At 40.3% G+C, this 27,182-nt stretch overlaps 3 protein-coding genes across 5 annotated transcripts in view; 2 read left to right on the top strand and 1 right to left on the bottom strand.

Annotated features, from left to right (window-relative positions):
- The first annotated feature begins 227 nt into the window (after positions 1-227).
- On the top strand, positions 228-7,002 carry tmem184c (transmembrane protein 184C). Its single transcript, XM_030051909.1, has 10 exons — positions 228-873; positions 1,162-1,292; positions 1,403-1,439; positions 1,773-1,978; positions 2,320-2,394; positions 2,518-2,611; positions 2,773-2,885; positions 4,771-4,870; positions 5,013-5,184; positions 5,313-7,002. The coding sequence occupies exons 1-10, from the start codon at positions 757-759 to the stop codon at positions 5,603-5,605; spliced, it is 1,338 nt and encodes a 445-aa protein (XP_029907769.1). The 5' UTR covers positions 228-756; the 3' UTR covers positions 5,606-7,002.
- prmt9 (protein arginine methyltransferase 9) lies at positions 6,999-22,124 on the bottom strand. 2 transcript variants are annotated; one of them, XM_030051886.1, is made up of 13 exons: positions 21,718-22,124; positions 21,150-21,353; positions 19,786-19,934; positions 19,370-19,606; positions 18,983-19,150; positions 18,694-18,796; positions 16,786-16,895; positions 16,444-16,636; positions 13,811-13,994; positions 10,892-11,591; positions 10,605-10,758; positions 8,451-8,573; positions 6,999-7,756 (listed from the first exon to the last, which is right to left on the bottom strand). In XM_030051886.1, the coding sequence occupies exons 2-13, from the start codon at positions 21,345-21,347 to the stop codon at positions 7,514-7,516; spliced, it is 2,562 nt and encodes an 853-aa protein (XP_029907746.1). In that variant the 5' UTR covers positions 21,348-21,353; positions 21,718-22,124; the 3' UTR covers positions 6,999-7,513. The 2 variants fall into 2 exon arrangements, with proteins under 2 accessions (XP_029907746.1, XP_029907755.1); XM_030051895.1 differs by having other exon boundaries at positions 21,150-21,349.
- A 1,310-nt stretch (positions 22,125-23,434) lies between these two features.
- Positions 23,435-27,182, top strand: part of arhgap10 (Rho GTPase activating protein 10) — a 52,276-nt gene continuing 48,528 nt past the window's right edge. For both annotated transcript variants that reach the window (XM_030065241.1, XM_030065158.1), the window contains exon 1: positions 23,435-24,022. In XM_030065241.1, the coding sequence (XP_029921101.1) occupies positions 23,869-24,022 (154 nt within the window). In that variant the 5' untranslated portion in view covers positions 23,435-23,868. The remainder of the gene's footprint in view (positions 24,023-27,182) is intronic.

Below are 27,182 nucleotides of genomic sequence, written 5' to 3'. Positions count from 1 at the left end.
CACCAAATCTTTGTCTGAATGGGAAATCATTTCAGTGTCTCAGGTTGAAAATCTATCAATTCCTAATTCACATTGCCATCTCGTGGCCAAAGTGGGCATCGCGCACGGCGGCCGATGACACTGCAGAGCAACCAAACTAGCCGCCACCCGATGAGACCCTGAACACAACACGCGTCACCACATGCAGATTCATTAGTATCAACCAATCAGACGGCATGTAGGCGGGAGGAGCTCTGAAGCCAACAGGAAGTACACCTGAAATCAGCGTTTACTTGTTTGAAAACTTTCAGCTGTTAACGCGAATCGGCTACAAAGACACTTTTATGTATATTTAGCTGGTTGATACTTAATCGTGGGGCTGTATTTCATTGTTTTAAGCGGATAGCTATTGTCTTGGTGTACGTAAAGCGAGAGAGACAGCATGGGACATTGTCACGGGTTGTTTACATGAAGCAGCTGACCAGCTAACGTTAGCAAACTAGCTTGATAAATTGCCTGTCTTTTGGGCTCATACTTAACCAGCAGCTGTGTATTTTTTATGAATGAAATAGTGAAGTACATGAGCGTTACTGAACTACCGTTTGGGTCGCACTACTTTGAGGTGCACTGAGAGTTTGGCCGCTCAGTATTGCGAAGCTAGATGTGTTGAGCGTTAGCAGGACTTAGCAAGAAGTGTTGACTTATTAACTTATCCCAATCAAGTTGCTGGTCAGTCAGACTGGCCAGCTTGGAAAGCTTGAGAGCTTCTTGTCCAAGATGCCCTGTACCTGTGGGAACTGGAGAAGATGGATCCGGCCTTTGGTCGTCTTACTCTACATTTTGTTGTTATTAGTCGTCTTGCCCCTGTGCATTTGGGAGCTGCAGAAGTCGGGGGTCAGTTGTAATCCAAATGTCTGATTGTCGTGTTTCATTGTTTTGGTTTTGGTCTAGATTTTACCTTTAATTTACATCGATGATTTGTTTGGCTAGCCTGGGTATGAGAGCTCAGTCCATAGGTGAAACAGCCAAATTATAGGCTTCCCCAGATGTAACATATGGCTAAAGCATATCCTCTACTGTTAAATTATCTCGTTCATTCTGATTAGTTAATGTTTTACTCTCTGTGACTGTTATGGCTACCAAAGCGATAGAGTTAACTGTTCTCAACACAATGCCTTTCAGGTTGGCACTCATAACAAAGCATGGTTCATTGCGGGGATATTTGTCTTCATGACCATACCCATATCATTATGGGGCATCCTCCAGCATTTGGTGCACTACACCCAGCCTGAGCTTCAGAAACCCATTATCAGGTGAGGAAGTCAGCAAGGCAGCCTGTTTTAACATTGGTACAAATCAGCCATGAAAAATAGTCTAATAAGTTTATTGCCTGTTTTATTGACTGTCTATTTATTTACTGCAGGATATTATGGATGGTCCCCATCTACAGCTTGGACAGTGTGAGTTGTGTGTGGTATTCAAGAACAGGCAGCACATGTACAGTATTACATTATATTGTTTGGAAGTACTGAGGCATTAGAGGTCACTTGTACATCTGGTGATGCTACTACTGGAATCATGTTTCTGATTCTACACAGTTTTTTTTTTTTTTTTGTTTGTTTTTTTTTTTTACAGAGCAAGGAATGCACTTTTGTGTCAACTGTAAATGATCTTTGCTCTTGTAATGTGGCTTCTGTTTTAGGTGATTCTCTTGTACAAAATGCTTTTTTCAGTTAAGCTTCTTTGATTTTTACTCATCTCGTCATCCTTGCCCTCTCTGTTTTGCCTTGCAGTGGATTGCATTGAAATACCCCAATATAGCAATTTATGTGGACACATGCAGAGAGTGCTATGAGGCCTATGTCATCTACAACTTCATGACTTTCTTGCTTAACTATCTGGGAAACCAGTATCCCAGCCTGGTGCTAATGCTGGAGGTCCAGGAACAGCAGAAACACCTGCCTCCTCTCTGCTGCTGCCCCCCGTGGCCAATGGGAGAGTGAGTTTACATATGAATTTCTGTTGCTGTGTGATTAAACCACATTATCACACATTGTCTGCTATGTTTTCAACCACATTGGTCAGCTTTACCAGTAAGTCATGTTATCGTAGTGTCTTAGTCAGTGTTGGGGTTAACAATATTTATTCATGTAATCAAACTAGTTTTTACACAAGTGTGCTCTTGCGAAAAAAAAAAGAAAAAAAAAATCAAGCATGCAAAATCACCCCTTTGATACTGTCGACATGTCAGAGATGTGCTCAAGAACTACAAAAATTTAAGCAGCAAGGTAGCTGTTGCATAATCAATGCAAATATTATTCAATCATAAATTCTCCACAGGGTTTTACTACTGAGATGCAAGCTTGGAGTGTTGCAGTACACAGTCGTAAGACCAGTGACAACAGTGATCGCCTTGTAAGTGTGATGTGGCCTTTACACACTTAATGTGGATCATGATGCTCAGTTATGTCAGTGAATATCAACAACAGCATGACATTCATAATGTGGATCTCTGTTGTGATTGTTCTTGTCTTCTAGGATCTGTCAGCTGTGTGGGGTGTATGATGAAGGCAATTTTAGTTCAAAAAATGCCTGGACGTACCTGGTTATCTTCAACAATATATCACAGTTGGTAATGATCGTACTTATTTTTAAGTGGATTTTTGTCTCAATTGGGGGCCAGAAATTAGCTTGCAAGCATGTTAAAATATAAGGAAAACTCAAGTTAGAAAGGCAAGTATCCTGCCTCTCAACCAACTCTTCTCTCTTTCTCCTTCTTTCTGCCAATCCCAGTTTGCCATGTACTGCCTGGTGTTGTTCTACAGGGCCCTGAGAGAAGAACTTGCCCCAATCAAACCAGTGGGAAAGTTCTTGTGTGTCAAACTGGTGGTTTTTGTCTCTTTCTGGTAATTATCAGTGCGCTCAAACTTAAAATGTCACTCACATAGTTGTATTTCTGAACTTGCACGGTCATTCATAGCAGTGTTTACCACTAATGTGACTGATACTCCTTCATAGCTTAATCTTTAAAATAATGTGGGTTTTCAGTGCTTTCTTTGAAATACAGTACAGGCCAAAAGTTTGGACACACCTTCTTATTCAATGCGTTTTCTTTATTTTCATGACTATTTACATTGTAGATTCTAACTGAAGGAATCAAAACTATGAATGAACACGTGGAGTTATATACTTAACAAAAAAAGGTGAAATAACTGAAAACATGTTTTATATTCTAGTTTCTTCAAAATAGCCACCCTTTGCTCTGATTACTGCTTTGCACACTCTTGGCATTCACTCCATGAGCTTCAAGAGGTAGTCACCTGAAATGGTTTTCCAACAGTCTTGAAGGAGTTCCCAGAGGTGTTTAGCACTTGTTGGCCCCTTTGCCTTCACTCTGCGGTCCAGCTCACCCCAAACCATCTCGATTGGGTTCAGGTCCGGTGACTGTGGAGGCCAGGTCATCTGCCGCAGCACTCCATCACTCTCCTTCTTGGTCAAATAGCCCTTACACAGCCTGGAGGTGTGTTTGGGCTCATTGTCCTGTTGAAAAATAAATGATCGTCCAACTAAACGCAAACCGGATGGGATGGCATGTCGCCGCAGGATGCTGTGGTAGCCATGCTGCTTCAGTGTGCCTTCAATTTTGAATAAATCCCCAACAGTGTCACCAGCAAAACACCCCCACACCATCACACCTCCTCCTCCATGCTTCACAGTGGGAACCAGGCATGTGGAATCCATCCGTTCACCTTTTCTGCGTCTCACAAAGACACGGCGGTTGGAACCAAAGATCTCAGATTTGGACTCATCAGACCAAAGCACAGATTTCCACTGGTCTAATGTCCATTCCTTGTGTTTCTTGGCCCAAACAAATCTCTTCTGCTTGTTGCCTCTCCTTAGCAGTGGTTTCTTAGCAGCTATTTGACCATGAAGGCCTGATTGGCGCAGTCTCCTCTTAACAGTTGTTCTAGAGATGGGTCTGCTGCTAGAACTCTGTGTGGCATTTATCTGGTCTCTGATCTGAGCTGCTGTTAACTTGCAATTTCTGAGGCTGGTGACTCGGATGAACTTGTCCTCAGAAGCAGAGGTGACTCTTGGTCTTCCTTTCCTGGGTCGGTCCTCATGTGTGCCAGTTTCGTTGTAGCGCTTGATGGTTTTTGCGACTCCATTTGGGGACACATTTCAAGTTTTTGCAATTTTCCGGACTGACTGACCTTCATTTCTTAAAGTAATGATGGCCACTTGTTTTTCTTTAGTTAGCTGATTGGTTCTTGCCATAATATGAATTTTAACAGTTGTCCAATAGGGCTGTCGGCTGTGTACCAACCTGACTTCTGCACAACACAACTGATGGTCCCAACCCCATTGATAAAGCAAGAAATTCCACTAATTAACCCTGATAAGGCACACCTGCGAAGTGAAAACCATTTCAGGTGACTACCTCTTGAAGCTCATCGAGAGAATGCCAAGAGTGTGCAAAGCAGTAATCAGAGCAAAGGGTGGCTATTTTGAAGAAACTAGAATATAAAACATGTTTTCAGTTATTTCACCTTTTTTTGTTAAGTACATAACTCCACATGTGTTCATTCATAGTTTTGATTCCTTCAGTGAGAATCTACAATGTAAATAGTCATGAAAATAAAGAAAACGCATTGAATGAGAAGGTGTGTCCAAACTTTTGGCCTGTACTGTATATGCTTGCAGTCTCTTGCTTCACAGAGACACTGATGCATCAGATTTTGTGAAAGATGCAGTGTTGAGATTTTCTTACATTTTCTTTTGCGAACTCAGGCAAGCTGTTTTCATTGCTTTGCTGGTGAAAGTCGGGGTGATTTCAGAGAAACGCACATGGGACTGGCAAAGTGTGGAGGCTGTAGCAACTGGCTTACAGGTAGAACTATGACTTAAAAACGTGGCATTAAACATCTATGGCTAACTGAATGTACATAATAGATAGAATTTCATGATTTACTATGTAGATTTTGTATTTTATGTACTTAGTCTCTTGATTGCCAAACCCCTATTTCCTTCAGGATTTCATCATATGTGTGGAGATGTTTCTAGCAGCCATTGCCCATCACTTCAGCTTCACATACAAGCCTTACATCCAGGAGGCTGAGGAGGGCTCTTGTTTTGACTCCTTCTTGGCCATGTGGGACATCTCAGATGTCAGAGCAGATATTTCTGAACAAGTCCGCAATGTTGGTGAGTGCATCCTGACTACTGGTAGTGTACTTTTACATCTGCTGTGTATTGTAAGCACGTTTATTTTCTTCTCTCCTGTACACAGATAGAATACTGTGTTTAGTCATTTTTGTTTTCTTCAATGACAGGGAGAACTGTGTTGGGTCGTCCAAGGAAGTCCTACTTTGATGAGGCGCAGAATGACGGTGAACGATCTGGCCTTCTTGCTGCGGGTTCCCAGGATGCTGCCACAGAGAGCTTGTCCAACCCAGCATCACCCAAGGGTCGATACCAAGGCCTGGGCAAAACCCTCACACCGCATTCCTTGTCGGCACCAGCTGGGCTCAGCTCAGCCCCTTGGGAAGAAGGACATGAGGCTAGACCAGAAGAAACCCAGGACACCAAAGAACCAACAGACGCAGATCTCATTGTAATCACCTAGCTTATCATCATGGCAATCGTCACTGAGAGACTGTACCAGACATGGTTGGGCAGGACCCAATTACAGCCTTGCCAGTTCCCTCCAGACAGTTTTACTAATCCAACATCACCAAAACTAGTGAACATTGTAAGAAAAAGCACATTAACTGAGTGATAATAGATATTTGCCAACAAATGCAAAAACAGATGGACCTCTGTCAATGACAGCTCTAAGAATGTTCCGTTATGGCATGTGATCATGAACTTGTAAAAATTTAGCTTTTCTTTTTAAATTTTTGTTGTACCACAGAGTTGCTATGGTTAAGTATGATATATCTGAATTGTTTGATATTTCTTGTAATTGGGCAAGACTTTTCACTTGGTCCACTTGCATTCTTAAGGTGTGTCCCAAAGCTCCAACTCACACCTTTCCTTCAAGACTGGAAACCCAGTGTTTCTGCTGCCGTGTTGCCTGTACATGGCAATACATAGTGCTTTTAGAGGAAATCTGCTGACATGAGCAATCATAAAGTGAAATCTATGGTGCTAAAGCACAAGAACTGTCACAATTTTTCTGTCCTTTTCTCTTAGTTAAGTAGGAGATATGTGGTCCTGAGGGAGGGGATGAAAAGAGCAGTGGCAGTATGTTTTGGCTTGCACGCTAAGGGTAACATTTTTTTTTTTAACCATGTAAAAATGTACTGGGAAAAACACTTAGAAATAGCCCTATGTCTGTTAGATAATCTTATGGTCAGTTTTACAAAGCCTGTCAATATCAGAGAGAATGCAAAGTATTTCCAGAGGGTTTGAGCAGTTTCTTTACATATCGTCAAATCAGTGCACGACTTAAACAATTTAGACTTTAGACTGAGCAAACAGCACATGCTTGTAATGTCCTGGTACTAACGTCTTGATGCACACAGCTCTCACTCTAGGGTTTAATGAAATCATATTAGTCTGTAGTCCTTTCAGATGCCTTGTTCATCTATGTGCCGTGGAAATACTCTATCCACTATATCAAATTCACATTTATATTCCCAGGATCAGTCTCATTTGATAAGGTGTTCTTTTTCTCCCTCCATTTTAGTCTTTATGTATGATGGGATACCAGTGTATCCACTGAAGCCATGCAGTCTCCCAATATCTTAGTTTCTCATTTGTCATTGATTTGTGCAGGGATACTGATTTGACACATCTACTGTACAGTGTTGATTATCATTTTATGTCTACATGTACATGTGTGTATTATACCAGCAGCATAATCTGCATTATGTGCAGTTAGAGTATGTTGCATTGCCTTACCTGACATTTTTTTTCTGTCAAAATGTTAATCTGACAGGATTAGATCAGATCAGATGTAAACTTTTAGTTCAGTTCAAAATGATATTTGCCATCTTTAAATAAAACAGATTCACTTCATTTCATCAGATTCTTCTTTGCTTACACATTAATGTTCACAATAGCTCTTTTTACAGTTGAACTACTGACAAATGACTAATGTTCATAAAAACAACAGCACCCATAGTGAAGGAAAATACTATAATACACAAAGTACTGTACAACTTGTAAACGTTCTTGGATCATACATGAAACATTTACAAATAACTGGATATTCAAAGCTGTAAATGCCTTAGGCTTGACAAACTTAAAGGTTCCCACAGTTTGAGGTTACAGGATCAGGGGTTGTGTGGGTGTCTACTTGATCTGAAAACAGGTCATCTCGTGTCTGGGAAAACATGGAAATTTGACAACTAGCTTCACATTAATGTAGCACAGCAATGTGGAATATGGTAAACTGTCATTGATAACAGGGAGAGACTGCGTAACATTTAATGTACTCTATCTGCCATCATAGCCTCAATTTGATGTAAGCATAACACATTGAAATGAAAGAGGCAGCAGAACTATGATACCATGGACTACAACACAATTACTCGACAGGCCCAGACTCTCTATTCTCTATGTGGGCTGATATGGAGATACTGCTCTTGTGAAGCTGCACAGCAAGGCAGACCCAGTCTCCTGCTCTGATCTCAAGGGGCTTCTGCAGCACCACGGCTGCCTGCTTCCAGTGCGAGTCCTGGCTGAGGGTACTGATGCTGATCTCCTCATCCAGGTGGATCTGGTACCAGAAGGGGATTGCTGTCACCCTGCCTGAAGAGGTAGCCTGGACCTGCAGAACAAGTATCAGGACTTAAAAGACATTTCACTGATGCAACATTTGTTGGTTTTGGCACTTGTTTAAGTTTCGAACAGTCAACAGCTTCTACTGTCTGCAGCTGCAAACTCTTATAATTCACCAGTTTTGTCTTGTTTGTGTTAGTAATACAGTCCTGTGGAAATGTCCTGAAAAATTAAGTTGTTCACTATGTTGCCTTGGGAAATATTTTTTTTACCTCTTGAAATCCAAAAAGACAGGTTAAATGACAAATGCAGTATTCTAAGAGGACTCAGAATAGTGTTAGAAATTGGAGGTTATTTCTTTTGATTTGAGAAGAGATGAAAAACATCTCTGGAAGCATAGATGACTGTCGTTTTACCTTTTTGATTAACAGCTGCAGCTCTGACTTTGTTAAATGTTAGACAAGTTTATACATGTAGAAATTCCTGACATGGCTGCCACATTTAGTACTGCTTTATCATAATCACATGAGGCTGCAGTTTTTATCAGGCAGAAGTGTGTTTCAAGCAAAGCTCTGAACAGCATAACGGTGCACTTCCAAGTTGCAAGTTTTGATTCAGTTCTTTTGACAAAACCAATTTGACTCCCTCACTTTAAAAATATCACTCAACTAAACAACTGATTTGTGAATCAATCCATCACTGGTCTTACATGCAGATGTTCGTTAGGCAAATGAATGCTATACCTTAACTTCTCTGTTAGAGTAGTTAGCACTGGAGTCCATAAGGTCCAATACAAAAAGCTCCACAGACGCACTGAGATGCCTGCATTCCAGAGTGGAAAAGTCCAGAAACACGTGAACCGGTACCTGGAGCAGAGGGAAATACACAAGTAATAGAAAATATCCCATCTGTTGAGGGGATCTTTGAAGAGTGGCCACATATCATCTGTACCTGAATTTGCACCAATGCAAACTCAAAAAGATGGTTTACAAATATGAAGCTGACATTGATCATTTCTACTCAGGTAAAAAGTAGCATGGACAGATTTAGATGAAGGCTAACTCAAAGAAGAGTCAGATAAAAACGACATCAGCATTCTTCCTCTTCATCTGTTATTTGTAGTCAACCAGCAATGATCCAAATGCGCATGTGCCTACCAAACTGTAGTCTTTCTCACTAATCGTTGTTTCTTTTTATCATCATTCAAAGCAAGTTTCAGCAGGTCATTGATTAGTGCAACTTATCTTTGACCTGAAAGTTTTTCAACTTTGAGAGAGGCACTGGCTGCTGTGGTTTGCAGCACAGGGCTGCTGACTCGAAGGCTGGTGGAGTAATGAAATGGCAACACAGAAAGTGTCACTGTTCCTTTACTATAGAACAAAAGAATCTTTCCTCCTCCCTGTCACAGTTGTAAATATCTCAGAGTCTGGTGTTTGATGTGCTTGATATAATGTGTACTGATGGATTCAGGTAGGAATGTCCTGGGCCAAGCTGTGTGTTCTCTTGTGTGACAGTTGTGCTAGAAAGTGCCCTCCACTGAGGGCTTCAAAGACGACATCTGTTAAAACAAACCACTGTCCCGTGAGGGGCCTGCAAAATTAGAACACAAACATGATGCCAGAAAGAAAATAACAAAAATTTCCAGACCAAATAAAGAAAAAAAAAAAAAAAAAAAAAAAGATTTCAAAAGGACTTCTCAGCTGCTGTAATGCAGCTGGAAAGCACACATGAAAGAGAAGCAAGGAACAGAAAACAAAGTCATGGACCTCGATATCTCAGTGAAATATCTTTGCAACAAAAGACAACATATGCATGACAACAACAACAATAAAAAAAAAAACTAATTGGAGGTGAAATATACCTTTGAATATATATTAGGTGGAAAATTAAAAGTCAATTTACCTCATCCAAAAATTCTGTGGACATAATGCAAGTCTAATGTGATAATGATCAAGATAGGTTTATAAACCTATATACCTTTAAACCTTTATAAAGGTTTTTTTTTTTTTTTTTTTACCTTGGCATTACCACAACATGTGTCAATCATATTATACAAAACCCCTGGGCAACATATTTGTCTGTAAGAGGCAACCCTTTGAATGTGAATGATGCAAGCCTAAAAACACAGCATCTGTGGAAACTGTCAATATTGACTATTGCATCAGTAACATGAAACAGAATACGAGATATGACTGGCTTGAGAAGTGCAAAAAGAAGATTCTGCTACTTGTGTCATGAACAAAGAAGGCTGAAGTTCACACTAATGTTTCAGTGTGTTTTCTGTTGATTTCTTGTAATATCATTCACAGTGACAATGACACTGTAAGCACAAAAAAAAAAAAATTCAGCAGGGATATTTTCATTTAGCTTTGATCAGATGCAAGCATATTCACCCACAGTGTGCTTCAACTGGATACTGATTTGCAAAATGAAGTCATTTGGTGAGCAGCATATGCAGACGTAAAGTACCACATGAACATGAAACAATGGCTCATGCTATTGATATCAGGAAAAAAAGGATGTTCAATAGAGCCAGCATATATAGAGAGCTGGCTGTGCAACATAGTGACCAGTTCCTGTCTTTCTCACTGTGGACTGAGCGAGAGAAAAGTGAGACACTACTGCTATTCATCTCAAGCAGGATGTTTTTAAATCTTTTTTTGTTTTGTTTTGTTTTGTTTAATAAATCAATAATAACGATAATGATAATAAAACCTACAGTAAATTGTCCAGTTGTGTGAAACTCTGCAAGGAGTCATGGGCACATTGGCACAGCACAGAACAACTCCTCCATTAACTACATAACACAAGACAGAATTAGGGAGTAAAGATCTTTAGCAAAATCACAGCTTTCATTATATTTTATGTTGTGGCTGTATTGACGTAGGAATACTCACAGTGAACTGGTTGATGAAGGGAGCGATATTAAAGCCAAGTGTTGGCTCCTGTCCCTGGACAGCACTCTCTAACAGCAGCGTGTCTGACTCCACCAACATCCCATACAACACGATCCGTTCTGGGAAGATATGACCTCCTTCCTCCAGTAGACACCTAGTGTGGATCAAAAAGATTTTTGTCTCAAGTACAGAACAGAACAGAACAGAACAGAACAGAAGAGGACAGGACAGGACAGACAGAAAAGAAGTTCTCACATCTCATGCCTTACTTGTGCCATTTCTCTTACCTGGCCAGTGAAGCTTTCTCCATCAACTTCTGTCGGATCAGACCACAAGTCTCTACACAATCCAAGATGATGGCACTCCACAGCTTTTCCCCGGAGGGCCTCTGGAGCATGGCCTGCTCATCCTCCAAATGGTTGAGCCAGAACTCCAAATGCTGTTCTGGGACGTTATTGGAGCAAGCCAGTCTCCGCAGGACTTCTTGCTGCTGGCTCTTTTCCACTGAGCTGTAGGCTTTCACATGACCTTGGCTGGCAGCCATGAGGGAGAGGAGAGAGAAACCCTCTGACACGTCCAGCACATAGAAAAGGTCACGGGGGTCTCTGGAGTTAACTGGGTCAGATTTGATATCTGACCCTTGCTCCTTGTTTTGATGAGCAGTCTTCAGGGTGGTGATGAGTTTGGCTAGTGAGCTGCAAAAACTCTGATGGTACTGCCGATTGTTCAGTAGCGCCATTTCTGAACATTCCAGCATACAGAAGTCTTTCGCTTGATTTTGGCCTGTCTGGAGACATGCTAATGCACTGCAGAGTTCCACCTCTGGGCTTGGGTTTGGGATGGGGTTCTCAGTATACTGAGACTCCAGACGCTTGTCTAGACGGATTTCATGCCCATCTCTCACCACTGCAACACTGCACAGCCTCAGGTAGGCATCTCGGCAGGAGACCTCGATAATCAGTTTGTCTTGTGGTCTTAGAAGAAAACCTGGAAAAGAGCAAACAGAAGAAAGCTTTATGAATTAAAATAAATGATAAAAATAAATATCCATCTGCGCCCGCTGGAAAAAAGATGTCAAAATGACAAAGGGCTTCAAACCACCAACAGAGAAGAAATAATAAATGCAGTCAAACATACAAATAATATTATTATTCACAATGCCATGCTTATAAATTGGTAAACATAAACTGGAAGAGAATAAGCATCCTTGCTAAAATGTTAAAAAAAAAAAAAAAAAGAAGAAGAAGGGGGGAGGGGAAAAAGATTCAGAGACGAAGGGAAATGAGGAGGTGGAAAGGAAAGGAAAGAGGACGAGAGCAGGGAGAAAGCCCAACAGAGAAATGAGATTCAGGGGACTCGGGATAGAGAGAGGGGGAGAGGCACAGAAAGAAATCCTGAAGGAATAACATCTGTTCATGTCTTCATGTCAGCGCCTGGCTTGTCAGGGGCATTTGGGAAAAATGCATATTTATTGCCTATAAGAATTTCATGAACACTAAAGAGTGTCACAGGCGATCACGGTGCACATGTCGCATCGGCCGGGAAACGGATGTTGGTGATCACCGGGAAAGGTGGCGGCTCCCTCGACGCTGCCCTTGCCAATTAGTAGCTCTTTGAAATGCTGTAGAGCCCTGCCTGAAAGATGATGTGCCACAATACTAACTGCACCATGTCACCGCATGCCCATGGCTGTCAAACGCACAGAGCCATGATCTGACAGCAAGACACGGTATAGAATGAGCAGCTGCCTCTAAAACTTTTGGCACCCTTGACTTCAGAAAAAAAAAAAAAAAAAAAAAAAAAAAAAACAGTCACTAATCTGTATTTAATGCTCAGGAAAATTACCAAGTTCTGTTGTTTTAATGTAAAGCAAATTTAACCCTTTGAGGTTCTAAAATTTGCTATGCTGCTTGGTAAGAATCCATTTGAATTCAGTAAAACTGTTTAGACTGTAAGGTGATGGCCTTGGTGATAATGAAAATGGCCTTGTATTGCTTTGGGATAGCAGTATATTCTTTTAATGGCTTTCAGTGAGGTACTGTAGATTTTTCTCAGTTAATATTAAGTTTGACTCTGGCATACTGTGCACTGCATGATTAAGCAATAAAGTGTCAAGATAGTGAAAATCTGAGGGAGTAAAGTTATCATTTGCTATCACCCTAGACTATTTTCACTTAGAAATTTCACTTCACTAAAATGAACTTAAGACCAATGGCACAATAGTATTATAAGTATTATAATAATTATAATTATTATAATATTGGTATTGTGTTGCCAGTTCCATGTATCAACAATCCAGGGTTAACAAGTTATCGATGGAATCCTAATAATGCATACTTTTTTCTAAAAAGAAAAACAAAAACAGAAGTTGCCATCTTTAAGGAATATTCATTTTTGCCTCATTATATAGATGGATGTCATTTAAAGCAACCAAACTAAATTCAAACTAAGATTATACTGGTTCATAGCAATTTCAATTAGATTTGGAATTATTGCTGTCAACAATTCTGCCAATTATTAATTTTATTATTTTTTATGCACATATGCTTTGGAAAGAAACTAATTGTGCACCATTGGATAGGTTAGGTAGGCCTGTTATGCTCTTCCAATATGCTATTTTTGTATTGTACTTTATGTTTCCTTGTGCTTTATTTTGTTGAATACTGTAGTGCATCATTTTGTTTAATGATTAACAGAAAATAACACATCACTTGCTTTTTGAGCTTAATTGTAAAAGGATGTTTTTACCATGGGCATTTTTACATCCTCTTGGCTTTTGCAACCTCATTAATAACCGTTGACAGCACTTAATTACAGTATGTTAACTTTCAAAACAAATGTTGAATTATGTTGTATACAGATGCAAAAGGAAGGCCTTGAAACTACTAATAAGCCTGAATGATTTAGGCAAGCCTTGAAATTTTCCCTGAGATTTTTCATGAGAAGCACCAAAACAAGCTCTAGTTTCCACAACGCACACTGCCCTCATCTGATGTAAGGCAGAAATGCATCACAGAAAAAGGGTTTAACAGAGTATAAAATAAATATTTTTGAAATTACTTCAAAAACATGTTGAATTAATCAACATTTGATATAATTAGCTGTAAATGGGCCGTGCTGCTTAAACTGAAGAGCGAAAATAGAGCAAAATCAATCAACACTTTTAACAAAAGATGTATGACAGAGAACTACCATCAGCGTCCTACCATTAGGGATCTGGACAGGGTAGATGGCTTGCTCCCAGCAGGTGTCCTCCTGCGGTCCAGTGGACAGGCTGTTGTCTTCGTCCAGGTGCAGCTGGAACCACACGGCCAAGGCATCAAGCTCACCCTCCTGGTTGACAGGCAGACAGATCCTCTGGACCTCCCTGGAGGTGAGGCCCTCCAGTTCCTACACGTGAGCCTCAGCATTAGTATTAGAGCTAAAAAGCAAAGTTATTACCCGGACAGAAGAATGTGAACATCGGTGAAACCCTGTACAATCTGCACCTACCCCCGCTGGCATTTGATCATTTAGAGTAAATTAACCTGGCTAGTTAAGGGTTTAAAAAATATTTTATTTGTTTTTTTTAACATAGGGAGGACTAATGCTTGTGTTTAACTGTGACGTCACCCAATCAGACAGTTTAAGTATGAACAAAGCCTTATGATAATTTGGCAAATGTCTCTGGGGGGTGTAGCACAAAAACAGGTGACATAATGCAACTACTATAGGCAGGTGAGAAATAAGGAAAGACTGAGTTCACTAGAAAAAAAAAATACCAAAAGATACATGGCATCAGCCCTAGCAGGGTATATTCAAACAACAAAGACATTCTGACTAATTACAAAATAGGAAGCGCAGAGACAATTGGGTTGGTAGTGTTACTTCTGGGTGAGAAATAAACTCAGGTTTCAAAAACAATGTTTGGTTCTGTTTAAAATGGGTTACACAGAATGGAAATGGGAAGGAAAAAACATCTCTTGTCAAAACCTGTCAGCTCACTTCATCTGTGGGCAGCTGTCAACTGTAACAACATACAGCCAGTGGAGGTAAAGGCGTTGGGGAATTTTGGAATATTGCAATGGGGCAGATCAGATGTCTCAGATAGAAAAAAATGCGTTTGTAGCTTGTCAAGACAACGGCAGGTACCAAGGACAGTTACACAAACATCTCTGAACCACTGTATTTGATGCTGGATGTAAACACATGTCCGATGTCAGCAGTCTTCTGCAGTCTTATTAACATCCTGTAGTTATCAAAAGCTAAATTCAAAATATGACTGCCACAAATTTTGATTCAGTCCACATAAGCAGATGCTGTCAGTTCAATCTGGGCAGTAGTGATACACATCCCGGCTGCTGCACAGAGCTCATTTCTGCATGCTGTGTGTCACAGTAAGAAGAAGCAGCCATTGCCCTCTGCAACGTTTGCAAAACACAAGACACACTACAGAATTGTTGATATTTTATGTATATTTTTATAATATTTTTTTGTGTAACAGTTTAAACGCTCCTAATAACTAAACATGAAGAGTTGATACAGAAAGAGGGCAGAAAATGTCAAGGGAGGTTAAAAAAACTAAGTTCAAGTGTAAACAATAGCAGGTGTGTCTCATTTGCTGTGAGGAATGTGCTAATGATATTCTATTAGACACGGAAGGAAACTGGCCAGTCCATGGCCAGCAAGGGTATAGACTGAGAATAAAAACAGGTCCTGCAAATAGGCTTTTTGTGTGGCATAGCAGCATCTCAACAACCTGAATGTGAAACTGCACAAACACAAGCAGGTAACCACAACTATGTATTCAGCAGTGAGAGCCTTACAAACAACACAACATCTATGGGAGAGTCAAAAGCATTTGGAAAACTTTGCTTCCTTTCCAAGGTTTTGATGCTCTTAATTCAGTTCAGATTTTTTTTTCTTTTCAAATTCATCTGTGTTTGATACAGGGCATGTGACAGAATAATGACCTGCAGCACTTAATTAAATTATTTTGTATCAGTACACTCACAATCAAGTTTCACTCTCTTGAAATGACTTTGTTTGTTTTATTTCTGTATCACAGCTCGGTCATGAGGCTATCCATGTACTGAGCAGGTTCGGCAATATCTTCTCTTTGTGTGTGTGAATAGAAACTCGCTGTGATGAAGATCAGCATATTATCCCACAGGTAGTGTCTGGTGAAGAAACACCACCTCTCCACTCTGAAAGTTTACAATTCATGACTTTATATTCATGACTGATAAACATATACCAAAGACAAGCTGCCATGTTCACTGGGAGCTAATAAATCAGAGAACAATTTCTACAGGCCAATCGCTAAAGACTTTGCACTCACTTTTTGCAATGTTTATGCCGATGGGGCAGGCTGAATGTTAGCTATATGGAACTGGTACAAATACTGCAAAGTATAGTCATTATTTTTTCATTCATTCATTCATTTAAACCTTCATTTAAGCCAAAAAAATAGTTTAGGTTTCCCTCGTTTACAATGATGTTGATACAGAAAAACATATAAAATTAAAAAACTCAAAAGAGAAAAATACCCACTGAAAACAACTGCATACTGAGGTGAAGTGTGCTAGATAGATAGATTATTTTTCTTGACATAGGTCCATGTACACCCACTTATTTAGGACTTGTAAAACACTGTATATGGTTCACCGAAAAAGACATAAATTTGCTTGACTGAATGACATGGGCTGCAAATCCATTCTCATGCTGCCATTAAGTTATATCATTTAAAGCTTCATTCTAAGCATCCCACATCAGGCAAGACATAACTTCACTGTAGTCTCTCAACGTGGAAACTGAATGTGTTTATGACCTCTGTTCTGAGAAATACATTAGTGTTTACCTGCACATTGTTGAAATCAATGTCGAGGGCTCTGAAGGGCTCGGTGAGAGGCTTATATCCTCCTGGCAGTCTGCTCAGTCTCTCTGTAGTATAAGGCTCCATGGAGTCATCTGGCTCTGAGCTGCAGCTCACTGGGCTATGAAGCTGCCCGGCTGCAGCCATGGACAGGCCCCCCACCTCCGACACGCACAGCCTAAAACACAAGAAACAGCAATATCTCATGGATCTCACTTGTTGAAATACTCTGTAAACACAGCTGATGGTTCAAGAACTGATCTTCTATTTCTCTAATAACAAAGCTGAGTAATCTTGAAAGAGTTAACATGTGGTGTCTGGACAAACCTATGATGCCGGCGGATCTCAAGACACTCAACAGCCATACCGAACACAGTGGCTCCAGCAGGGATGACCCGGCCTGTCGAGGACGGTTCCTTGAACTTATCCTGCCCGCTCTATAGGACAGAAAACAGACACAAAACATGCAACAATTAGCTTTCTGTTAGTCTCTCTATAATTTCATGTAACATACTAACAGCTCTAAATGCACAAGTCAAACATCCATCAAATGCTTGTGTTAAATTTGATGGCTGTTCTGTTCATTCATTTAAACATAAGTCTTATATTAATTGTGCTTTAAATGATATCATACATTAAGACCCCTAGATGGCACTAACATACCATAACACTTGACATCCCAGCCCACAAACAAATAACCCATTTTCTTGCATTGAACATAGCACATAACATTTTTACACTTTCAGCAAAGCGCTACATGCTTTTATGTGCAGTATATTGGAGATAAGGCAGGTGCCTGCTTCTGCAGTCTTATAAGTATAGAATAATCCTTTTTAACCAATAGGCTCAAGGTAGAGATGAAGGCCTGAATAAAGAAATTTTACAATAATAAAAGACTGCTCTAAGTTTGATGTTAAATGTTAAGCAAATATAAAACTGTGGCCACATACTGGTTATTCATACAGACTTTAGAGGTGACAAATGTGCTGACTTCTTTTTGGGAAAAAAAAACAAAAAAACAGTCTTTGAACTACCTATATCTAGTCTAAAAGAGTTAAAAGGCACAAAGGTAAAACCGGACATGAGGCTGACAGAGTCTAAAGTCCTAACTTTGAGAATGTCATTCCTACACTTACAGCTCAGTTAAAATAAAACACATGTGAAACACACAGTCAGCACTTGGACAGTGAGATATTGTCAGCCTGGTAAGGAAAAAGAAAGATGATGGTAGAGTAAACACATCAGAAAGACGAAGCAGCAAAGAGTGCCTGTCTCTCAGTCAGTGAGTGGGTGGGGACACTGCTGTCTCTTTTATTCAGTCACAGACACTCTTAAGCTCTCTCTGAATGGCGTCAGTACTACCAGGGAAGATATAGTGATGGTCATTTTTTACTTCAGGACCAGAGCAACTCAGCATCTAGATTACAGTGGCAGTACATCTAGTAGTGGGGTGGAGCAGCATCTCTCTTTAGAATAATGAAACTTAACCCAGTGAAAAAATCAGGTCGTTGCAGCCTCTATAGTAACAGGATACATCAGGGGGGAAAAAACTGAATGTAACAATACAAATAGAAAATAATACAATGACAACACAAGGTTTTTAAAAGTTTGATGCCAATAAAAAAATGCAAAAAGTGGCCAAGAATGCAAGAGGGCTGCTTCCGGTGTTGCAGTAATGGACAACCATCCAATGACAATTTTGTTGTATTTAACTTGAAGTTGAACTTGAGTGAAGTTATGTGGAAAATTCATTATGAAAGTCCCTGGACTATCACAGTTCCCTAGCAAAACATTGTCCCATACTGATGACCTATATTCATGGGAAAAACCATATTACTTTCCCCTGGTAACACTAATATCATTCATAGAAGACTTGAGACATTTTTTCCCCTTTTTGTTAGGAGATAAAACAGGATCGTCCCAAGGACAGAAAATCTTGTGACATAACTACTGGCAAATGACAGTAATTTTGGTAATTCTGCAAGTCAGCAACACTTTAATGTTTGAATGTTGAGGATGTAGAAAAGTCAATTTTAAATGCTGCTTGGTGAATCTGACGTTTACAGGTACAGCTTAAAGCAAGCAGTAAAAAGGTGTTTGTAGCACCAGTGGGTGGAATACACTGTATCCTCATGCTGATGAGTTAAATATTCTGAAGTCACAACAGTGTCAGCAATTTCTTAGTGTGTGAAGACTTTTTTTCCCCAAATTTTCATGCAGCATGCTTTAGGTCACCTGCGGAGGTAGAAGTAAATGGTGCCAGGCATGGATGAGACTCTCTATGATGCCCTCTCCAAATAATCCTGCATCTACAGTCTCTGTCACCACCAAGGACACCCTGACCGGGGAGCAACACACAAAAGGACATAATTGAGAAGACCATGAGAAATACTTAAGGCATGAACTTGATGATAGCAAATGTTAAAAGTAATGTAAGTAGTCTAGCTAATATTTACAGACTTAAAAAATGTATTTGTGCCTGAAGGATAAGTGACAAAGACTTTTCTCTGAGTGTAAATCTTACCTGTGTGGGATGTCTTTAGGCACTTCCATCTCCAGAGATTTTTTATGGAGGATCTTTATGCTGCCATCCATTCCATTAGCAGCCACCACCTCACAGGCAAGGTCATACATCGTCTTGGACAGTTCACAGGCGAACACCTCAGCAGCTCCTGCCTTCTTAGCGCACATGCTTGACAGAAAGAACCAGCAAATAAGAACAAGAACACCCATGCAGGGATGGATAACTCCTACTCTATGTATATCCAAAATAATAGTTTTCATATCATCAAAATTCGGTATGCATACAACTACACACAATCTGAAATAATTTTACGATGACAAAAATCAAGTCCTTATCAAAAAAAAAAAGGTTTAACCAAGTTTCCAAATTCTCATGAAAATATCTCACCCAAGGATCCCAGTGCCAGTACCTATGTCAAGTACAGTGTTGCAGCCTCTCTGAACTGCTTTCTGAATGGCTTGCTGGTACTTCCGGTTCCTCCCGTGGTCATTGAGCATCAAGAAGTGCCAGCGCTCCACCAGCCAGTTGGCTACACGGTAGAAATTCTCCCTGGCTTCTGGAAAATCTGGTTTCAACTTCAAGGCTTTGTGGAAATGACCTGCCGCTTCATCTCTGAACCCCATTCTGCACAAAAAAAAGTGCCACAGCATTTCAAATTGAGGGAAGAAAAAAGAGATCTACTCAGTAAAACTAAATTTTGCCCTGCAGGAAGGGGAATAGTCATGTATCACAAGAAAATATTAATACGCTTACACACACTTTATAAGACTTGCTGCAGAGTGTTGTTATGCAGAGGAGCATACCTGAACAGGTGTTCACCCATGCTGTTTAAGATGACCTCATCTGCAGGGAAAAGTTCCAGGGCTTGTTCATAACAGTCAAAGAGATCCTGAATGCGCCCCAGAGAGTCCAGCTCATCTGCCCATTTGAAGAGAGTGAACCTGAAGGACTCCTGAAAGAAGGCCAAAACAGACTGGTAAGTACGTGTATAGAACAGTAAGTAGACTTATTTACATAAGAGAAAAAAGCCTTTTCTCTTCCTCACCAGCAACTTAGTTATGTCTTACAATGATGACATTAGAATCAATCCTATCATAATCAGTGACCACGCCCCCATACCTCTAAACTTAAACGGTAAGCAATCAGAAACTGATCCTAGATGGTATTTTAATACTGCAATCAAATGTTTCATAAGGCGAGAGTGGGCATCCTTTATGGAAATAAATGACTCTCCAGACATCACACGGACACTACGTCAGGAAACTGGGAAGGTTGTATTAAGAGGCAAAATACTATCTTATTCATCTCCTAAGAGAGAAATGGGAAAACGACTTGAAAAAAAAAAAAAAAAAAAAAACAATCTCAAAAATATTTATGCCAACAGCCCCACCAAAGATGCCTAGGTCAAACTATTAGGGAAAAATAAACTTCAACTGAATGAATTCAATTAAAAAAAAAAAAAATCATGGTACAGAAACTGAGGCACAATTGTATTGAATATAACAATAAATCAGGAAGACATCAGGCTAATCAACCAAAACAAAACAGAGAAAAATCAACAATCCCAGCAATTAAAAATTCAGCAGGGTAGCTCATGTACACACCAGAGATTTTAACAGGAAATTATACACATCAGAATTAAAATCAGACAGATATTGAAATTCCTCCATAATATGGACCTTCCAAAATTATTCAAAGATCAAAAAGAAGCATTGACTACACCACTAACTGCATAAGAATCGAAGAAGTTCTTGGTAAAGTGTCAAATAATAGATACAGAAGACCTAGAGATCAATCCCAGCGGCAACTTCTAGGCCAAAATATGCAAAACACCTTCTCCACGATTCAAAACACAAACATGCACTTAATGCAGAACAAAGTTATCCACAGAAAACATTTTACTCTACAAAAACCTGTGCACACAAACACTCATGCATACATATACAACTACAAAATGTGGTGTACTGAGCACAGCATGTTCCTGTCTGGCGAAATTATCGCTTCAAAATTTTTTTCTTTTCCGTTTTGCTCTGTTCTGTGGTATTTTGTTTTGTGCTGTTCTGCCTTTCTCTTGTCCTGTACTCACACACTTGTATACGCTGTAAATTCTGTTCACTTGTGGTGTGATAAGGAGAAAAAAATCAGAACAAGTGTAAACAGTCAGTACCCTTGCAAAATCCTTTAACACAGGGGCGAGGTTGAGGACCAGGAGGTAGTGGACAAATGCGGTCCCATAGTCCTGGTTGAACAGGCACTGCTGGGCACTCTCCAGGGATCTGGACACCAGCTCATTCCTGGCTGGGTCCTCCCGCTGCCGCCTTCGGGTCCTCCTACCTCGCTTTGGCCTTGTTGTGGCATTGGGCATCTCTTTCTTATAAGAGCAAGGAAAATGACAGAGAGAAGAAACATTGAATGGGTAATAATAATAATAATAATAATAATAATAATAATGATAATAAAAAGATAAAACATAAACAGCACTTATTCAAGGTTTGCCTGGTAGCAAAAGCAGTAAAACCACAGAGGGTTCCAATGACGAAATCAGGTAAACAGACTCTGGAGAGCACTGAGTTGGCTACAATTAATTTATTCTGAATAGCAAAGCCAACTGAAACACAGATGCTACTTCACTTTGCACACTGTTGAACTGGAGGTTACTCACAAGATGGCCTCTGTAACACTATTTACTACGGTTTGTTACATGTTATATATCTACTACATGTGTTTGTACTTACTTATTGTGTGTTGAGCTGGATGATGGACTGGAAAGGTAACTGCAGGCCGTTATTAATTTAGCGTGAAACCACGACGTTAGCTAGAGACCAAGCCTCCTAAGGGTTACCAAGTAAGCCAGAAACCTAGCTCACATGATAAAACTTCGCTTTAATGACACAAGCAAGACAAAACTGCGAGGAGTACGCCTTTCTACATTCAACTTAAGGTATATTTAAAAGCTACGGAATTTAACGAATTAAAAGGGTTAAGGAAATTTCAAATCACATCTTAAATTTCGCATCTCTGTACCATCTGAACCGTCGGAGCCAGAAACATGTCCGCACGATAAATAACCCGGATAGAAACATACTAACTAAGCTAAAGTTCCGCTCGTTCCGTACGTCTCAGATAGCAGCCCCGCTCACGTTTTAGGCGTGAATGAAAGTAGAATGAAAGTTTCTGTTTTATTAAGAATAAAAAAGTGGTGCAGTCAACAATTCAACCATCATCAGAGTATCGAGGACACCAGAGACACAGTATGCACTACAATACACTCACTGCCCCGGACGGCGCGAATAACATAGAAGTCCTCGTAGAGCCAAAGAGTTCTATTGCCCACCAAGATAATTCAGGCCTGTAGATGTGACAGCACAGGAGCATCAACGCGGGGTTAAACTCATAGATAGAGTAATGCAATGGTTAGGTAATGTAGCACAAAACGGTGTTTGTTGTTTGAGATTAAAGCAGGGATCTGCCTATGTTCCCTAAAGTCCTATGTTATCTCAACATCAATAATAATTTCCATAACTGCTGCTATAATGAAAAATGCATCATGTTATAGCAAGCCCACTTCTATGCATAATATCTGAAATGGTGTTGATGGTCAAGCTGCTTTCAAACATATTATTTGAGCTATTCAAACACACTTTCTGGTAACATTACGAAACATTAACATATTTGGCATTTGCGTCAGCATGCACAATATCAGCCACATGAATAACATTAAACATCAGCAATAGTCACTGTTACAATTGGCCGTATAGTTCAATGTTTCTTGCATTATCCAATGTATTACATAGTTCAGGACAGCTTGGCTGCTAAGCAGAGGATAGACACAGCAGGAGCCAGATGTACTTTCTCTATCTTGTTATTTAGGTCTGTTGCATTAGATACACGCCCAGTCAACATTCACACACATAGCATCACACATTCCGGGAGCAAGGCATGGACAGTGGTTGGCCTGTCCATGTCCGGGTAACTGGCCAATTATTCTCGGTTGCGTTTAAGTCCAACCTATGTACGGGGCAGGCCCAGCCCAAGAACATAAATGTGTATCATTTCCTGATATCGGCGCTCATTCTGACTGAGATCCTGCGGGAGCTCTGTCACACTGAGACCAGCGCTGCCTTGCTTTATATGTGACCATAATAAATATTGCCTCAGAAAACTGAAGACTGACTCCGGACTGTACTTGGGCTTTCAACAAAAGAATCGGGAGCTAACAGTCACAAACCGATGTTCCCTCAACATAAACAATAAGAATACGGTGTGAAATGCCCATGGCCTCTGGTATATAAACTAATGCATACCATGGTCGTACATGTTCAGTATGAAACGATGTTTGAAAATGTGGGGTCCTGGCAACATGAAGCACCAGGAACAGACAGGCTCCCCTTAAGCGAAGACGGAATTAGACAGCAGGGAACTATCTCGTTAATGTTTGTCACTCAGAAGTTTTGCCACACGCCCACAGATGTCAGTGGAGTTTCTCAATCTGTCACTTTGCTTGAAGGACTAGCGAGTGAGATGGAAGAAATCATAATTTGGATATAACAGCCATGATTTTGTGACAGCCCCGGTTAACCGGCTACTTTTAAATGCTTGACCCGATAGCGTATTGCTATCTTCGTTATTTAAGTCCGTTACCTCTCACTATTTGCGCCTTTCGACAACCGTGGAACAACACCCATGCGCCTGTGACCGAAGTTACTATGCTAACCTGCTAACCAGCTAACCGCTACTTTACGTAGATATGGTTTTCCCAACTAGGCGTGGAAGTGAAGTTACCGGCGAGAAAAGCGGCGATTTAATTGACTACACTAGTTTGCTATTTAACAGAATATTCACCGGGCGTGTGTGCTAGCAAACTCAGCTAGCAGTCTATCAGAGAAATGGGACTACACCCGCTGGAGTTTAGTGAGTGCTATCTGGACAGCCCCGGCTTCAGGGAGAAAATTAAGGCTCACGAAGCAGAGCTGGACAAAACTAACAGGTTCATCAAAGAACTGTACAAGGATGGGAAGAATCTTATCAATGCAACAAAGCGTAAGATCTTATTTTTATGTCAATATTATTAATGTTATCTGAAATGAACTTAGCAGAAACCACGTCTGGCTTTGCTGTCAGGATAATCCCTCTCTCGTTTTGACGAGCTCTTGAGCCAGTAGGCCTACCTCTTTTACAGTTTGTTTAATAAGATATGCGTTTGGCAGCAAAACAGCACATGAATAGAGTCATTGCCAAACAATGTGAGGTGTTGCGGATGTGAGAACGCACACTTTTTGCGTGCAGTCAGCATCGTCAGTAGCTGAACTCGATCATGTCTTTTTATTGCTTTTGCTGACACTGGTATATTGCTTTGCTTATAGTTTGTCAGGAAACACATTCACGTTTGATAGCATATTACATAAACCTAACCGTGGTTTACATTTGCTTAATAATAGTATTGTGCTGGGTCATTTCCTCACCCGCCTTACTGAGTTTACAGTTTGAGGACTGTATGGAGTCTAGTGTTCTGGGTTGGGTTTGGCTCTAAGGTGCCACATGAAGAACTGAGCTCCCAGTTAAGGTGGTGCCACACTGGGATGCATTGAAACATCAAAAAGAACATGCATACAACATAAAAATTCCTGTCAATACTCATTTGTTTGAGATGGAAAATCTCATTGTTGTTGGTCTCTTCAAGTAACACTATACTTGAGGCACCCATTGTTGTTTTGTATTTCCTCATAACAACTCCAGCTCTTGAAATAATTACTCTACAACTAAGTACGGTGTTTTGAAGATTAGTAGAAGTTGGCAGACAGTCAGTTCTCTGTTAAATGAATGTTGGCACTAATTCTTGTTTGTAGAGAAAATCATTGCCGATAGTAATTGATTTGCTTGTAGTAGTGGCAAGATGCAAGACAGACAGGCTTCAGGCTTGCCACTGCAGCGTTGTGGGAATTCCTTTGGTCCTCCTGCTTGTCATAAAAATATCATTTAAAAAAAAAAAAAAAAAACACTTCAGAAAAGCTTACAGTGGACACTAAATGATGTAAACCTGACTTGTTTTGGGTGGGACCCTGTTATGCTCTCAGAGCATCCCGAGCTCTTCAAGGCTTGCTTCAGTGAGCTGCCAGACATATTACACAGTGATCTTATTCCATGCTGACTCAATAGTGTTGTGTAGTTCCAGAAGGGTTTTTTTTCAGTATATTCATGCTCCAAACATTTTGTTCGGCCTCACCCTAAAGGTTTTACGCTGAGCTGAAATATGAGGAGTGTGCATGTCATAGGAGTAAAATAAAGTCACTGTCAATTCTCTTAACCATTTGGAGACAGTTGGTGCTCAGTTATTTGCTTCGTAATCCTCCTAGAGTTATTATTTTGACAAATGAACGGATGCTTCTTGTTAGCAGTAGCATTCAGGTACAGTTTGGGGATCAAATGCTGCCCCCTTCATATTCAGGGGACTCCAGTGCACCAAGGAAACATCATTACACACAATACCACACTGATAATCAGGCCCTGTTTCATGATGATGGTGGACAGTGTTGTCTAACATGTTGGTTCAAAATCTTCCATAAGTGTTCAACTGGATTGAGATCTGGTGACTGTGAATGTCATTGCTTATGATTTACATCATTCATCGTCATCAAGTCATTCAGTGAGCCCTTGTGCCCTGTGGCTGGCACATCCTGCAATAGATCACACTACTCTCATTCTTTTATTCAGATTTTTCCTTTGTCACCTGTCTGTATCTCTGGTATTTACAGGAACATAGTGTAGAGCGATACTGTAGGTCTTCAGTGAAAGTTAGATCTTTTTAAAATGAATGATTGCCAATATGTCACTTTCACAGGCTGCCATGTGGCCACATAGGGTGACCTTTGGTATTCATTTGTATTGCTAAAACATGCTTGGAAATTGGTGCAGTGCTATGCCGGTGTAAGCCTATACACAATATCCTATTTCCGAAAGGCTTCAGATGTCTTGTACTGCTATGGCTAAGCAACATAACCCTTCTGTGCTGGCAATCCAGAGTGTTTATAGTGGCCCACCTATGAGTGATGTATAAAAAAAAATATCTAGCCTAGTAACCATTTAGAAGAAGGCTTTGTGGGAAGCCCCGTGAATATCAGACTGTGACAGAAATTATGAAAGTAGGCAGTCCTGGTCATACCTGCCCCACTATAATCTAAACACTGGAGTTTCGACCAAAGTTTCAACTTTAGAAATCAGTTGTGATATTTCTGTGTTGTCACATACTGTGTAGATGAACAGAGCTCATCCTGTTTTTGCTCAACCTGTGCTGTAGCACTGCGTGGACACTTTTTGGAAAGTGTGGTTTGTCGTCTTGCCAATAGTCAAATTAGTGTTTTTGACATTCTTGGATGACTGTAATCATGCAGTGTTGACTGTATATGCCAATAGAAGCAGCAAAGCAACTCAGACTCTCTGCCACAACAAAATATTAAAATATTGTCTTGTGCTGTCTCAGGCCCATAGAGTTACACAACAATAAGCTACTATTTACAAAAGGTGTTTCCAGCTCATAACCTTCAATTTCAGGATGAGTGATTGTTATTAATTCAAAGTGTATTTAATAGCTGTCAATTTTATATCTGTGCAGAGGGACAGACTTGTTACAGACATCTGTGGTGCCTCTGTTACCCAGAGGGATCTTTGAATCTACAAATATTATTTTATGTATATCTGTGAAGAAAGAACAAATGGTAAGATGCAGTTTTAAAACTTGTTAGTGCAACTCCCACCTGATCTCAATGCAGGATTTTCATTTTGATGAATCTGAAATTATCAGGAGAGGCCTAATAAGCCTGAATGGACACTATGAGTCCACCCTCACTTGTACCACAGATTATAAGTAAGTTATAAATAAGTTATAAAGTAACAGTCTTACACTCCCAGGGTGGAGCTCAGCCCCAGCAAAGCTCCTGTCACTCGAGCACCTCTCTAACAAGCTTGTGTCATGAGCTTACAGTTGTCTGTAGTGCTCCTCTTGGTAGAGATTATAGAAAATAGCTTAGCAGTTGGGAGACGCTTGTTTTTTTTTTTTTTTTTTTTTTCTTAATCTCTCTTCTTTGTGGTTTGTAGTAGGAGGGCTCAGCTTTGATGTAGATAAGGATGCTAGACGTGGTAGACTATCTCAGCCAATGTTTTTGATGATCAGAATTGATTTGAGCAGGCTGAGCTGTGTAATCCT

Source organism: Myripristis murdjan, chromosome 1 (genome assembly GCF_902150065.1).
Source record: "Myripristis murdjan chromosome 1, fMyrMur1.1, whole genome shotgun sequence".
NCBI classification, from domain to species: domain Eukaryota; kingdom Metazoa; phylum Chordata; class Actinopteri; order Holocentriformes; family Holocentridae; genus Myripristis; species Myripristis murdjan.
This window is presented reverse-complemented; position numbering and strand designations above follow the sequence as displayed.